The sequence below is a fragment of the Euprymna scolopes genome, chromosome 36, assembly GCF_053919585.1.
Source record: "Euprymna scolopes isolate OS-2025 chromosome 36, ASM5391958v1, whole genome shotgun sequence".
In the NCBI taxonomy this organism is placed as follows: Eukaryota; Metazoa; Mollusca; class Cephalopoda; order Sepiida; family Sepiolidae; genus Euprymna; species Euprymna scolopes.
Window position 1 is genome coordinate 9,667,373 of NC_136517.1, and position 17,214 is coordinate 9,684,586.

Genomic DNA, 17,214 nt, shown 5'->3' on the forward strand with positions numbered 1-17,214 from the left:
ATATATATATATATATATAGTAAGTTATAAAATATATATTGGCGATTAAGCTTAATCGCCATATATATTTTATAACTTACTAACATGCTCTACCTACGTATTGAGCACTTTTGAATTAAATACTTAAAGTTTACGCATAAATTTATACTTTCGTATATTAATTTTATGTGAGTAAATGAAGTAGTTATATATATATATATATATATATATATATATATATATATATATATATACACACACACATTACAAATTTACACATTCATGAGCATGTTTCGGTCAGTTACTAGCAACTAGAGACCTCTTCAGGCGACACAGGTTATACAAATGCTTGCTTTTGTCTGTTGTATAAGCTCTATCGCCCAAAGAGGTCTCTAGTTGCTAGTAACTAACTGACCGAAACAATCTCTATATATATATTTATAATATTAAATCCTTAAAACCGTTTTTATGGTAAACAAATGATCCCTACAATGATATCAAGATGCGTAAATTCTTAGAAGCAGAATAATGCAGTGATTGCAAGAGTTTGATTGACTTACACAATGGCGTTTTTCCTGTGAAGGATGTGGGACTAAAAGTGTGTTTTAATAGGTGAAAAAATTCTAAGACCGACACACACACACACACACACACACACACACACACATATATATATTTTTTTTTATTCTTTTATTACATTTTCACCCCAAACAAGGCACATCGCCACTTTGATGTAGGAGGCTACTATCAAGGAGATAAGCTACAGGGGTACTATGTAGGGAGTTGGGCAGCAAGATCTCGTTTTATATTACACTTGAACTTTTGCATGTCTGTACAGTCGGAGAAGCAGGGTCCCGGAAGGGAGTTCCAAAGTCTAGTGGTTCTGGGGAAGAAACTACTGGAGTAGAAGGCTCTCTTACATCTAGGGATCTCAACTGTGAAGGGGTGGAATTTAGCTGCTTGTCGGGTCTGTCGGGGGTATTTACGTCGAGGGAGTACAAGCGCTTGCAGTTCGTCAGAGCATTCACCGTTAAAGTACATGTAGAACAGGAAGAGGGATGCAACGTTTCGTCGATGAGACAGAGGCTGAAGCTTAGATGACAGTTCAGGACCTATCAGGTTGGCGACTATCTTTTGGACCTTGTCCAGGAGCGAGAGACTAGTAGCAGATGCACCAGCCCAAATATGACAACAATACTCCATACATGGGCAAATGGTGGCCTTATAGAGGTACAAGATACTTTCGGGCGTTAGTAACTTTCTAGCACGGTAGAGAGAACCTACCTTCTTCGCAGCGGTCCTGGCAATACTCTCAATGTAATTGTTCCAACTCATGTTTCCAGTGAACGTTAGGCCGAGGAGTTTAAAAGATGTATTTTCAGATAAAGAGTCTTTGGCTATTGCTATTGGTGGTAGAGAAGATTTCTTGAAGGAAACAAGTTTAGTCTTGGCAGCATTGAATGTGACCATCAATTTTTGTCCCCATTCCACTACAGATCGGAGGTCATCCTCTAGTGTTCTGCCATTTCTTTAGATATGTGTTCATTTGTGTTCCTGTTGTGTCTGTTATAGAGCGTGGTGTCATCAGCATATATACCCATCTCACAAACAATTTTGTCAGGAAGGTCATTTATGAATATGAATAGAGGTCCAAGGATAGACCCTTGAGGCACTCCCACATTTATATCATATTGTTTAGATGTACGACCATCGAGGACAACCTGGATTTTTCTCTTATCTAAGAAGGATTTAATTATGTATTTTTCCAGTGATACCGTATGATCTGATTTTCCTGAGAAAACCTTCATGCCATACCCTGTCAAAAGCCTCAGATATATCTAGAGCAATCGCTCTACCCTCCCCTGCTTTGTCCAGTGAATGGTATATACGTTCAGAGATTACAGTTATAGAAGGAAGCCATCTTTATTTTCAGTAGCAAATGTAAATTTGAAATGGAAGCCGTTTCTGCTATCAGCAGCAAATTTCACTATTTCATTCTTTCGTTTATTATTTATTGTTAATAGTTTAATGATATTAAATGTTTATTTATATGTAGTAATTAAGATGTAATGAAACTATAACTATTTTCTCACCTTTGTTCACTCCAAATAAGATAAATTGCTACTGAAGAGTAAAGGTCCAGATTTACAAAAAGGCAACCTGGGTTGGGAATTGGGCAGCAAGATGTTTGTTCGCATTACATTGAAGTTTCTGCATGTTGATAGAGGGAGAAAATTCTAAAAGCAAGCAATCTGAGGAAAAAAACTGCACATTAGAAATTCTTCCAGCATTTAAATATTTTTACAGCGAAGTGGAAAGGAGAGGCTCTTCTAATCTGGTGGTTCAGGGGTTATTTAAATTGAAGGGCTACAATTGCAGCGCATTCTTATCCACCTCCCTATAAGGACTGTATGCGACATAGGCTTAGTGTGGGTGTGGCCAAAACAGATGGCTGCATAGAGTTCACGGCTGGTTGCTTAGAGCATTCTGATATATGCACAGACATTAACGTTATGGAACATAAAAAATATTTGTAACAGAGAAAGTGGATATTTTCTGCCAAAAATCACATTAAAAAATGCTTCACTCGTGTTTGTACTAATCTATATATCTGGGAAAGCATCGAACAGGCACAAACCTGGTTTCGTTAGAAAGAACTATCTCTCGGACGCATAATATTGAAAAATTAGAAAAAAAAAACGTCAATTATTTCATGTAAAAATGTTGCTTTGTTTGAAGGGAAGATCAGGTAAATATTTTGGTTCCGACACTGCTTGTTAATTGCGCATGCGCGAACAGTCGATTCATTGTTTAATTTTAAAAAGCTAAATTTGCAATGTCATAACATCTGCGTCATCATGGTCTGATCATGTGTTTGCTTACAAACTTTTGCAAGTTTGTGCCCATCATGTGGCATTTTTTTTTTCTTTTGCTTACATTTTTTTTGCTTCTGGCTGATGGCATCCAAGTCCCGTTTTTTTTTTTGTTTTTTTTTTACCATATTTTACAACCGAGCAACGCAGGGCGACCTCCTCCCCATTACTTATGAATATTAGTGCAAACACTCGTGAAACATGTTATGTAAAAAATAAATCACAAAGAAAAAAAACGTCTCAAACTGGAAAGTTCATAAAACTAAAATAAAACAATAATCAACATAGAAAAAAGCAGAAAGAAAACATCTCATTATAGAAATAGAGTGAATAATTTCTTTTTGAATTCTTGTAAAATGGGGTGGGGGATGTCTGTCTTGCTTTTTGCTTTCTTGTGTTCAAGTGAAATGGTTTCGTCCAAGTTTTTTTTTTACTCATTAATTTTTATGTGACGGAATGGATATATATTTATATAATATGGTTGTCTTCAAGTCCAACCTGAACAAGTTTATGATTAGCCGTTCCACTTAATTAACAAATTTACCGAACTTCCATTACTATCGATTACTATATTGTCCTTTTGACTACTCTACACTCTTTAACCCTTATCCTTGAGTGGCCTATCGGCCTTGATAAGTGGTGACGCCTATGTAAAAAAAAATATATATAAATACACATTGGTTTTTATTATAGAGTAAAGGTTAAGAAATGTTTTTGGTTTGGCAGGGGGGGGATATAAGAGTAGTAGCAGTAGTAGTATTCTTTTCTTTTTTTTTTTTTGTTTTTACATGTTGGCATGTGTTTCTCCTAACTCAAAATGCTTCAGAACCCGGGTGGGGGGTGGGGGTGATTATAGCCATTCTTGGGAATTGTATTGGAATTGAACCTGTTTTTTGGGTTTTTTTTATTGTTTCCATTATTCCTATTCACCCCAAACAAGGCACAGCGTCATTTGGATATAAGGGGCTACTATCCGGTCCCATTTTTACAGGGACACTATGTAGGGAGTTGAGCAGCAAGACGCCTGTTCACATTACACTTGAACTTCTGCAGGTCAGTACAGTTATAGAAGAAGAAGAGCCTGTCTCTATTTTATCATTATTTTCATGGTAAGTTCTCGTCTGAGCTCCAATCTATCGTCCTCTCCTCGCTAAACTTTCATGAGAAACACTCGTTTGGCTGAAACCACTATCAATAATTTCCCCCATTCTTTATCTGTGCCTAAACCTAAACGTATATTCCATGAACAAAGTTTCTTTCTTAGAACTGCACACCTGGGGAACTGTTTTCCGTTTACCTGCTTTCCGTCTTGGCCATCTTCAAGTCTAATGTGAACAAGTTCTTAATGAGCCGTTCCCCTTAAGTAATCTAATTTTACCAAATTTACACTTCTAACGATTACTATGATATTGTCCTTTTGACCAATGTACACTCTTTAACCCTTATCCTCGAGTAACCTCTAGGCCTTAATAAGTGGTGATTCCCTTGTTCCCTTGTAAAAAAAAAAAAAAAAAAAAAGGCATCTAGGAGGGAATTCCAAAGTCTGGCAGTCCAAACGAAGAAACAACTAGAGCAAAAGACTTTTCCGGCCTCTAAGTATCTCTAGTGAAAGAGTGGGATTTTCCTGCTTGTTCGTTTAATCGGAGGTATTTACAGTCGAGGGGGCAAAAGTGCAAAGTTTTAACAATACGGACAGGCAGACAATAAATATTGGTCAAATATAGGTTAAAACCTTTTACAGACGGATTGACGGCCGCCAACTCAGTGAATCAGTAATAGGATTAATAGTACAGACTTACAAGTTACTGAACAAAAGCAATTAGAAGTTGTTGCCTTCCTCTCCCTCCTCCCTCCCTCCTATTTACTAGAATTTTTTTTTTTTTTTTTAATATCAAAATTTAATGTTTCAGAATTTTTTAGATGGTGATTGATAATTTAATTTATTTACATCGGACTACTATTCTCATATTATTGGAATTCATTATTAAGATGAGTATTATTTATTAATTTATTTATTGCGGACTATTATCCTCATCTTTATTGGTTGTTGTTTCACAACGTTTCGGCCAACTATTCCTCCGGCCTTCGTCAGGTGGTTAAGGATTAGGGAAGGGCCCATGGCGCAGTGGATAGAGACGTTGAATCTCTACGGTTCCAGGTGAGAATTGTCTGAAGATAGCGGATTCAGTCCTACCCAAAGCTGGCCAGAGGCTTACTTGGCCAGAACATAAGACGACAACAACTATAGATGGTAGTAATTGCTGAGAATGCAGTTAGGAGATTCGGAGTTCCTATCCATCGCGGTTACCACCTGACGAAGGCCAGAAGAATAGTTGACCGAAACGTCATGAAACAACAACTAAGATAGATGAGGATAATAGTTCACAATAAATAAAGTAATAAATAAAACTCATCTCGGGTGTTATTTTCACAACATTTTGATGTAAAACCTGACCTTCTTCAGATGCAATGGATTATGGTTTTGGTTAAAAATCAGTTCTAAGTGAGAGCCTTCTGGAGGATGATGGCTCAATCCTTACTACAGGCGATAATATTTAAGAATTATGTTATGATGTTTAAAATGCATAGTTCACGAATAGTGTGCCGAATTATTGTATACAGGCTAGGTGATAAAACCCGGAAATATTAATTATTTTATTGGCTATGCTAACTGAATTACAAATAATATCATAATTAATTAACAATTCTACCCGGTCATGACTTACTGAATGAGAATAATCTGCCCTCGTTTGAAAATCCGTATAGGTTTGTGAGTTCAACATAAAGATTACCAAGTTTGAAAAGATTCACCTAAAGATGATCAAAAGTCACATCGGTCGAAATATGAAAATAACAAGTACGATGAGAATCGTAATCTAAAAAATCGACATCAAAGTTTAAAAAGAAATATATATATATATATATATATATATATATATATATATATATATATATATATATATATATATATTATTTACTATAATAATTAAATACCTACAGACGCTACTGTTTCATCCTTTTGGGAATCTTCAGTGTAGGGTGTCACGATTGACGTCAGTCGAGAGATTCGAACCCTGGCAACAGAAATCATGTCTGGCTTCATTAGTAAGGAACCGAACCACTCGGCTATCGTCAACCGCGAGAGATATAGTTGAAATTAAACATTTCTTCTTTTTTTTTTAAATGCTTTTTAACGTCAGTCAGAGTGATCTAATTATTATACAACGATCTACGTATATGAGCTAAGTTGACCGACCTTTTACAACTGAAAGTGCTCAACGATAAGAAACAAGTTTCTTAAAGAGTCTGATATAATTATTTACTATAATAATAATTAAATACCTACAGACACTAGTGTTTCATCCTTTCGGGAATCATCAGTGCAGGGTGTCACAATTAACACTAGTCGCGAGATTCGAACCCTGGCAATATATATATATATATATATATATATATATATATATATATATATGTGTGTGAGAATGTGTGTGAGGACACTTCTCAACCTATTCTCAACAAATTTTTGATCTGCAGACTTGAAATTTGGTAAATAGGGGATTCAGACATGTGGAAAACTTTTTAATCCGTTTGCATCCAGAAAAAAGGGGTCAGAGTTGAAAAATTGGTACATGGGGGGTCATCAAATTTTTATCTGTTTGTCAACTGTTTCTATTTTTTAATTTTTTTTTTACATGGAGTTCACCACTTATCAAGGCCCAATGGCCACTCAGGGATAAGGGTTATTGTGTGTACAGTAATCAAAGGAATAGTGTAGCAATAGTATTGGAGAATTGGTAAGGTGTCATTACTTGGGGGGGGGCGGTTCATCAGGAATTTGTTTGTGTTGGACTTGAAGACATCCAGGTTGAAGTCAGGAGGGAAACAGGCAAGCGGAACAGAGTTCCACAGGCGTGCAGTTCTAAGAAAGAAGCTTTGTTCATGGTATCTATGTTTTGATTTAGCACAGATAGGTAGTGGGGAAAATTATTGACGGTGGTTTCAGCTAGTTGGGTGTTTTTTGAGAAAGATTGGTGAGGGGGGACCAGAGAATGGAGCTCAGACGAGCACCTGCCATGGAAATAGCGATAGAACAATGACAGGCTCGCTACGTCTCTTCTGTGGGAAAGAGGTTGCAGGGTAGAGAAAAGGGCATCCCCCACCAAGCTAGTGTTTATGTTTCACGAATGTGCATGCGCGTCCAGACAACATGACAGCTTTTTTATGTTAGGAATAAGTAGGTTTAGGAAACAATTTTTAGAGAGTACGTGTCAAGCTGGCCGAATGATTATCGTACTTGACTCACTGTCTTTATGTTTCGGTTCCAATCTCAGCTGAAGTATTTTTTTACTTTCAAGAAGTTTAGAAAAAACATAATCGCATGCACATGGCTCAGTTTTTTTTTTGTTTTGTTTTTTACTCCATTTTTTTTAAAAGGAATTTAACGTTACGTTTAATACCTATGGTATTTCTGTTTATAATAAATAAGAATTTTGTATTAATTAAAATAAAATATTTATGCATATTTTATGATCTAGCAACGCTGAGCAGTCTGGTAGTGTGTATATATATATATATATATATATATATATATATATATATATATATATATATATATATATATATTCAAAATGTGAGAGATTATATATAATTATTTCCACAGCTCACAAAAGCCATGCCAGACAATGAACCGGAAGTCTAAGACTCGAGTTTCGTCCTCATTTGATTTGAAATCCCGGGTGCAGTTATGTCTGACTGATGAGCCCAAATGAGGGCGAAATTCCAGTCTTAGACTTCCGGTTCGTTGGTTGGCATAGCTCTTGTGGGCTGCAGCGTTCTTTGGGCTGTAGAAATAATTGTATACATATATATATATATATATATATATATATAATTTACTAGCAAATGTGACTTTTTTGCTTTTTAGAAATTCAGAAAAAGTAGAATTGCACCATTTTTTTTCAATAATAAATCATCAAATTGCTAGAACTTTATGTCCTTATTTTTTCCTATTTGACTGTTTTATTTCTTTTTTCTTTTCTCTCTCTCTCTCTCTTTCTTTCTCTCTTTCTCTCTCTTTCTGTTTATCTGTCTCCTTTTTCTTTTCTTTCCAAGTAGAGAAAATGGGAAAAAAAACGAGTCTAAAGCGTTTAATTGCATGTAGACTAGCTCATGTTACTTCTAAAAAAGACTAATCAGTGATCCATCTATAAACATACGTCTTATACATTACAATAAAATGAAACTAAAAAAAAAAAAGAATTTAATTTAAAGGCAACTGTGTGACGTAGTTCAAATTTTGTTTTTTTTAAATAAGAAAGGGGTCAGAATTTTTATTGAGTCTTTGAGCCAGAAATGCACGTAGACACCATTGCACATGGATTCGGTTTTATTAGTATAGATTTTTCTTTTGGTGGAACAAAATCTGCTCTGGTTTTGCTCTAATATCTCCAGTCTATACGAGAGCCTTTGATTCTTGCAGACTGCGTTTCAGTTTTGTGGCGGATCACATTTTTAATATTGGATTTTATTCTCCAATAATTTGTGTTATATCGACCGAACAGTAACACAATCACACGTGTATACTGATGATTGGTGAAACTCTGGTCAGATTACAGCGTCTACTTTACTAATCCTTTACTATTCTCTCTTTCTTATATATATATATATATATATATATATATATATATATATATATATATATATATATATATGACATCATAACATTACGTCATATATGACGCTGTAGCAGATTGTCACGTGTGATATCATAGTAAATAGTCGCATATGACATATATTGTTTCGATCTGGCAACGGCAGGTATATACAGCCAGTATATATACTCAAACAACGTCGTAGCTCACAAGAGCCATGACAGCCATCTTTTTTTGTTTTAATGTGAAAATAATTATATACTGTCTTACATTTTGAAAATTCTCTCTATAGATAGATAGATAGATAGATAGATAGATAGGTAGATAGCATTTGAAAAGACTATTGGCTTGAAATAAATTTATAACATTCCACTTGTGTGTTTCTCGGCTAAAAGTGGTGAATTTCTTTACATTTTGACAAAACGTAATCTTATGAAATATAAAAGTATGCAAGCTTACAAATGTTATAATAATAAAAATTTTAGTATTTCCAGTGATCTTCTGCTCTTCATCAAAAATGTTATTTGGTAAAAATTGGATGAATATGAAACCGTTATGAAAGACTAGAATCCTTATTTTTGTGTCGTGTTCTATCAATATTTACAACTCAATCTTATAAAAGACAACAATTAGTCTTTTAAAAAACGAGAAAAGAGGAAGAATTTGAGGGTGAAAGGAGAGAGTAAAGAAGAGGAACAAAAACATTACGCTGCCATAGCTACTCTGTTCCCCATCTCTAAATTTTCTTTTCCATCTTTCCCCTTTCAGGAAATACAAAACGGAGTGTGTTATTTTATCATTCCTCAGTCGGGCAGTACATCTCGACCAGTTCACTCATTTGAAAAGGCTCTATTGGGTTGAAATAAATTTATAATGAGATCAGATTAATGTTTTGGTTGCTTTTTTCTTTTAACTTGTACATACATATAAATACACACGTCTCTCTCTCTCTCTCTCTCTCTCTCTCTCTCTCTCTCTATATATATATATATATATATATATATATATATATATATATATATATATGTATATGTCAGGTCATGTCATATGCTACTGGTACCATGTAACCCAGTACCATCTGCCTCATGGTCGGGTCACCGGCGACTAAACTGGTACCCCCACCAGACTTGCTTGGTGAGGAGGGTGGCTAGTCACCCTGAAGGATTAAAAACAAGATCTTTCAAAGGGCGAATCAACTCTATTTCGGGGTCAATCGCCAACTAGCACCGTGTGTGTTTGTGTGTATGTATGTGTGTATTGGGGTGAAGAGGGCTCACGTAAGCCATGGTGAAGGCAACCTTTCTAGGAGAAGCAAATCTCTGATTTAAAAAACCATAAAGCAGGAGACCAGTACCCGCATTAAGTTGGTCTGCAGTTTAACTTGTTGCTGGCTATCTTGCTCTTGCTTGTTGCTGGATCTCAACATTTTAAACTGAGAGAGAGACTTAGCTGTCGTACAAAGCTAAGACTCTGTAACATTATCTGTATATAGATACTCCCTCAGGCATTTGTCTATGAAAATGGTTCTGTGGCGATGGAAAAGTTGTGACATGTGGAGGCTTGAAATGCTGGAAGCATGTAATAATTGATCTCAATAACCGTCTTCAACGTCATGCCTGCTTGAGCGTGTGAATTCACCGGTAGGACTAAAAAAAAGTCATTTTTGGGTTCATGGACTTTAAGTGTCTGAGGGAGTGGCACTCGTCTGACAAGACGTTGCAATCATCATCATGTATATATATATATATATATATATATATATATATATAAGATAGATAGAGAGAGAGAGATTTTCCAGAGGTGAAGCAACCAATGAAGTTTTAATGGAGTTAATGCAAGAGTGCTCAATCCTGAATAGGGCAAAATATACTATTTATTTGTTTTACATAAGCATTTATATGTCGCTATACGTTCATAAGTATGTTTCAGTAAGCCACTTAAAAGTAACTAGAGACCTCTTCAGGCAATATTGCTTATACAAAAGCAATATCGCCTGAAGAGGTCTCTAATTACTTGTAACTGGCTGAATAAAACATGCTCATGAATGTGTAGCGGCATATTAATGGTTATGTAAAGCAAATAAATAGTATATATCTTTATTTTATTCTATAACTTGCTCCTCTTAACCGGGTAGAGCATTTTCTATCCTGATAAGTTTGTCTTGCTGAAAATTTATTTTTTCAGGCTAATTTATTACTATATAGGCACACAAACACACACAAATGAACACACACAAACAAACGCACACAAACACACACACACAAACAAACACACACAAACACACACACGGTGTCGATGTGTTATGTCAGTGCAGTACATATGTATCAATTAACTCATTTTGTTTCTTGGCTGAAAAAATTGGATTGTTGCCCATTTTGTGAGAAATGGACTGATTTGCTTATTGACTTGACTGGAATGCTGTCAGAAAGGTGGGGAGAGTGGGAGAAATAAAAAAGGGGGTGCGTGTATTTATGAAAGATAGGTGAGGGGAAGAGAAATGGGATGACCGGGAAAGGCAGAAAATAATAGAAGATTCAAGGAAGTTAAGAAAAGGAAAAAGCCGAGAGAATCAGAAAAAAAGAGAGAGCTTTGGCAAAACAAGGGAGGAAAAATGTTGAGAGAGAGAGAGAGAGAGAGAGAGAGAGAGAGAGAGAGAGAGAGAGAGAAATAACTTACGCGAATAAAAGTCGAAAAGAGAAGTAGTGGGGAAACCCGCGCATACGTCACCTCGCATGCGTTTGAAAAATAGTTCAATCAATTTTCTTGGTAGGTTTGAGTTTCCATTCAAATGTGACAATACCTTCAAGAAATTTACAGAGACACTTTTGGAGATTGGATGAACCGTGAAGCTGTAATAAAGTATCAGCCACACAAATTTCTACGAGGTCAAAACTTGAAAGCAAAAAGAATATAAACACTTGACAAAGGGGTTTGTCCCCGAAATATCATGAAATTCCCGCATCAAATAAGATTCTAATGATCAAGGATGTAAAAAAATTTTCAAATGTAAATAAAAATTGAAAGGAAAAACAATCGCCTTATTTTGTTTTTTGTTTTTTAATTTCTTTCCTACAACTCTCGGTTTATTCTTGAATTGTTAAAGCCTTCTAATAAACTATATGTGTGTCCATTTCTATATATGTGTGTGTGTGTGTGTGTGTGTGTGTGTGTGTGTGTGTGTGTGTGTGTGTGTGTGTGTGTGTGTGTGTGTGTGTGTGTAAATCAAATCAAATAATGAATTAATTAATGAAGTTGTACTCAGTGCGCTACAACAGGAAGAATCTGGAATCTGCAGTATGAACGGATTATATTGAAATCCAAAAGTCAGTTAAATTTGAACGTATCAAACAATGAGTGGAGTTGTACTCTTTTCCAAATTGTAAATGAATCAAAAATTGTGAAGTTCAAAAAGTCAATTAAACTGGAAAATATTTACAAAAAAAAAATATCAAGATTTTTTTTTTTTTTACTTTTAATCTTTAAATTTATGCTAATTCAGTAATACATCTTTTTACTAATATTTATCCTCTGATGAAACAAGTCTATCTTTGAAAATCCATGGGTTAAGGCATTAGTCTTTGTCATTCAATTTTTGAATTTTTGATGGATTAATAAATATTGTAATTTATTCAAGTTTTATTTTCATCATTTTTTATATATGTGTGCATAGAGGTGTCTCTATATCTTACTTTTTTTTTCAATTTTCTTATTAGTTTGTTCAAAGTGATGGGGCATTCTACTGGATGCCAGACATTCATTAATTGTCTCATATATTTCAACCAAGAGATTTTTTTAAAGATTGTAACCGTCCCTTTAATTTAAATTATTTGAATCTCCCTTGGTTCAGTGGGTATATTTGCCAGGTAGTTTTTGAAATTATTTATATTTTTATATATATATATATATATATATATATATATATATATATATATATATATATATATATATATTGTGTGTGTGTGTGTGTGTGTGAAAATATATAGTATATAAAATTTATTTTGATGTTTCCCAGCCATTGAGTCTTCGGATAGTATCAGTGGGATATCTTAAATGATCTTTTTCTTTTTTCTTTTTAATTGGAAGATCACCACTTATCAAGGCCCGGAGGCCACTCAAGGATAAGGGTTAAGTGTCAGGTAGGTGGTGAGACAAAACCAGTCACGGTGGAACTTGGGTAGGGAGGGCTATATTATCTAAATGGATGACTCAATAGGAATTTATTCACATGAGACTTGAAGACAGACATGTTATAGTCAGCCGGGAAGCAGACAAACGGTATTGTGTTCCACAGACAAACAGCTCTAGGGAAGAAACTGCGCATAGAATTTTAGTTTTCATGGAATTTTCATTTCAGAAAAGTGAGGAAAGTTGTTGGCAGTTGTTTTAGCTAGGTGAGTATTTGAATGTTTTATGGGGGAAGGACCACAGATTGGAGCTCAGTCGAATACCTACACTAAAAGTATCGACAAAATAGAGACATACTCGCTCCGACTAATTCTGTCTGTTGATCAGGTTATCTTAGCAAAGCGCTTTACCTAATTTACTCATTCTGGCAATTTTTCAGCTTCAACGCTTGAAATCAATATGGAAATCTATACCAGCCAAACAATGCAAGTCATCCTGTAGAATGTTTGAGAAACCAGTGGAAACATATCTTACTTAGCCGCGACTGCAAGTGTTTGATTTTTGCTCTGTAAAATACCGATTTGATGAAATATGTAGAAAGTAGTGATGGGACGATTCCAATATTTTTCCCGATTCCGATACAGTTCCCAATTCCAATTCCAATTCTTTATAAATGTTTAAATATTTAACTATAAAGTTATTCATCTGTTTTTTATTTGCGATACTTTTTGAATGAATTCAATTATTTTTACGAAAGTGCATTTTTACCCAAATGCGAGTTAGGAATAATTTTCCTTTTTACCCATTTGGTGCCCCCAAATGGGGAGCGGCATATGTATTGTTTTTTAAAATATAATTAAATATATTATTATTAATTATATTTTAAAAACAATAGCTATAAAGTTGTCATTTTTTCCCTGATTAATACCATTAAAAAAAAAAACGTTAAATGTACAAATATTTTCTCAAACATAAAAACACACTTGGGATTTTAGCTTTACTTGTAGTTTAAAAATCAATAAATATTTATTATTTTTTCATTACTACCAGCAGTGGAAGATTTTGTTTTAAACAAAATCTAATAAAAATAAGATACCATATATTTTGACGTATAAAACGGCCCTTAAAGTTAAGAAATCATCTTTAAAACCCAATATTTCATAAGATACCGGGTGTTGCAGTCTCTAGCTTAGACTAAACAAACGTGGTTTTGACCAACTAACCCTCCGGCCTGCTTGGGTAGGAATGAAACCGCTATCTTCAGACAATGCTCACCTGGAACAATAGAGGGTCAACACCTCTATCCACTGTGCCACATGGTAAGACGACAACAACTTTGAAAGGCAGTAATTACTGGGGATATAGCTACAAGACTGCAATCCTACTCTGTCATGATTAACCACCTGAAGAAGACCAGAGGATGAGTTGGCCGAAACGTGGCGAAGCAACAACATGTATGAAGATGAGGATAACAATCTGCAAAAAGAAAGAATATAAAATAGATATAAAACTGATATGTTTATATCACTGTATTAATAACAAGATGTCTAACTCATGACATATTTTTCGTAGCAAGGATATTTGAAAGCGTTCCATCAAGTTATTAAAAGCCAGTATGAGTTAGCCATACCAAAATCTTATTTGAGCCACAAATACTTTTTGTTATTTTGAATATTTAGTCAAGGTTCATTTCTAGAGAAAACTATCCTCACGCCAGGTTTCCCTGACAAACCCCTGTACAGAGAGACCTTAGACACTCGAGGATAGTGTCTAGTAGGCATTCAAGTTCTTGTCCCTATTTACAATGCCTCCCCATGGGACAGAGTTAGACACCAGGGTCGTATTTTAACGTGGAGAAAAGGGACAAAAATAAAAATTGTCTCAGTCGTGAAGGATTTCTCCTCCACCGACAGAGAACAAGAAATTTAAGTGCAGCATCTGAAGACAGATACTACAGTTTGATCTTGTCCCGGATTGCCGAGAAAGAAATCCTTGATTTCATTATGATTCGCATTTTATATCCGAGAGTTCTTTTATGGCTGCTGTCTGTATTTCGCTACAGCTTGGTCTTCCAAGAACTGCGTCTGAGTATTTCTTCTTTTTTTTTATTACAACAACCGCTATAATGTTCATATCTTTCAGACGCCATGTCTTTTTTAAATCATATTTTGTTACTGCTGAAATGAACATAAAAATCCTGTGGAATCTTTAAAAAAAATCAAAAAAAAAAACCGTGCGATATATAATGCGTGATATTTCCATTAACATAACTGTTATTATTCTTTTCTTTTTTCTTTTTTTTTTTGCAGGAACTAACAAAGTACATTCGCGGTGAAGAAACCAATTCCGATTCTGTGATACAGTTCTTACAAAACTATGTGAGATATGGACTTGAGAGGATTGAGCTGAGGGATGAAATTTATTGCCAAACAATTCGGCAGACCCACAAAAACCCTGAACCTGAGGCCCTTATCAAGGCATGGGGTGTAATGTGCATATGTTCTGCTGCTTTCTCTGCAAGTAAGACATTGCACAAGGTAAGTAAAAAAATTTTTTTTTTTTAATTTATATAGAACTTGCTCCAGACAAGACATAAAACCACTTGATGTAAGGGACTAAAAAAAAAAAAAATAATACCACTTCAAAGTGAAAAACTAGCTAACGATAAGTGTTAGATAGATAGATTCTTACCCAGAAAATAGCAATTTATTCTCTTTGTAAGAAACATCGTTCATGGAATGCGAGGACTAAAGGGCAAAATAAAGGAAGCAAGAGTTAAGAGGCTAATGAAAGTAAACCCAAGATTCGTTTTCAATTCATCTCAAAACTCTGGCTTGAGGTAGTTGCCTGTCTAACCGCACTGATGAGCTGGGATACAGCGAAACAGTACTATGTGGATGACTATAATGCTCCTTATCTTGAGTTGAGCATATTGGGAAGTGATACACGATATACCATTAAGCGATATGAAGCGATGCTCTTTGTGTAAACAAATCGAGCTTAGGTATTCAGACGATGTCAAAACATCATTAATTCACTGCCGCACAGCAGCTGCTGATTAGCGTAATGGTTCAAAGCCTTGACTGTTGTACAGGTGGTCGGGTTTCGATCCTGGCTTGAGGTAGTTGTCTGTCTAGTAGCACTGATGAGCTGTGATATAGCGAAACAGTACTGCATGTGAATGACTATATATATATATATATATATATATATATATATATATATATATATATATATTATACTAGCTGTATCTATTACCTCGTAGTAAAAGGAAAATGACTGCCTTATTTCCAAAGAAAAAATAATTTTACTCACATTAATTTTGTAATCTAATTATTTTCTGAAATAGGAATTTTTAAAAGTTTATTTTAGTATTTGATGCTAATCACTGAATAGTAAAGGAAAGAAATAATGTGTAATTAATGTGGAGACATACTTGAAGTCATATAATTTATGTAATTGTTTTGAAGAGAAAGAACTCAGTACAATTGCACATGATAACTTCCCTTTAATGTGTTTTTATGAATAAAGAAAAATGTCTCTATTTTAATCGTCATTTTGTGAAATGAGAATTCAGTACGTGATGCAGGAGGAGATCACTCTGTATTAACCGATTGTAAATAAGAATGGAAAGTGCAATATATATCAACTGAAGCTTACAAATATGGAAAAATAAAATAATATGGTACAATCCACATTTTTCTATCTGTCTTCATCAAGTCGGGACTTTTTTTTTTTTTTTTTTTTACATGAAAGTCACCACTTATCAAGGCCCAGAAGCCACTCGGGGACAAGGATTATTTTGTGTACAGTAATCAATGGGATAGTGTTACAGTATTCATTAGTATTGGAGATTTGATAAAGTGTCATTACTTAGGAGGGTGGTTCATCAGGAATTTGTTTATGTTGGACTTGAAGACATCCATGTTGAAGTCAGGAGGGAAACAGGCAAGCGGTAGAGAGTTCCACAGGTGTGCAGTTCTAAGAAAGAAGCTTTGTTCATGGAATCTACGTTTTGATTTAGGCACAGATAAAGGGTGGGGAAAATTTTTGAATTGATGCCAGATGGAGATCAGAGCATTCATGATGGAAAGATAGGAGCTTGGTTTTAGATGCATTAAAGGTAACCAGCCACTTCTTCCCCCACTGTACCATGCGCTTAAGATCAGAGGAGAGAGAATCAGAGAGAACTTTGTCATTTACAGTCTTTGATGTGTTGCCGTAGATGGTCGTATCATCAGCGTAGATGTCAACGAATGATTTAATTATGTGTTTTGGGAGATCATTGATGTAGATCAGGAAGAGAGTTGGGCCCAGGATGGACCCCTGAGGGACTCCAGCATTAATACTGCAGACCTCTGATTTTTGTTCATCAACCACTACTCTTATGAGCCTATCAGAGAGAAATGATTTAATGATTGAGAAAACATTTCCAGTTATACCGTAGCTGGAAATCTTGTGAAGTAGGCCTTTATGCCATACCTTGTCAAAGGCCTTTGATATGTCAAGAGCAATTGCCTTAGAAAGGAAACCTTTGTCAAGAAATTCGCTAATCCTATGAGATATGACCGTTAACAAATCTGCGG

The 17,214-nt window shown here is 35.0% G+C and overlaps 1 protein-coding gene across 2 annotated transcripts in view; it reads left to right on the plus strand.

Annotated features, from left to right (window-relative positions):
- The window catches only part of LOC145260324 (myosin-VIIa-like), a 965,294-nt gene that overhangs the window by 859,438 nt on the left and 88,642 nt on the right, over positions 1–17,214 (plus strand). For both annotated transcript variants that reach the window (XM_080118214.1, XM_080118215.1), the window contains one exon: positions 14,938–15,165. In XM_080118214.1, coding sequence (XP_079974340.1) covers positions 14,938–15,165 — 228 coding nt within the window. The remainder of the gene's footprint in view (positions 1–14,937; positions 15,166–17,214) is intronic.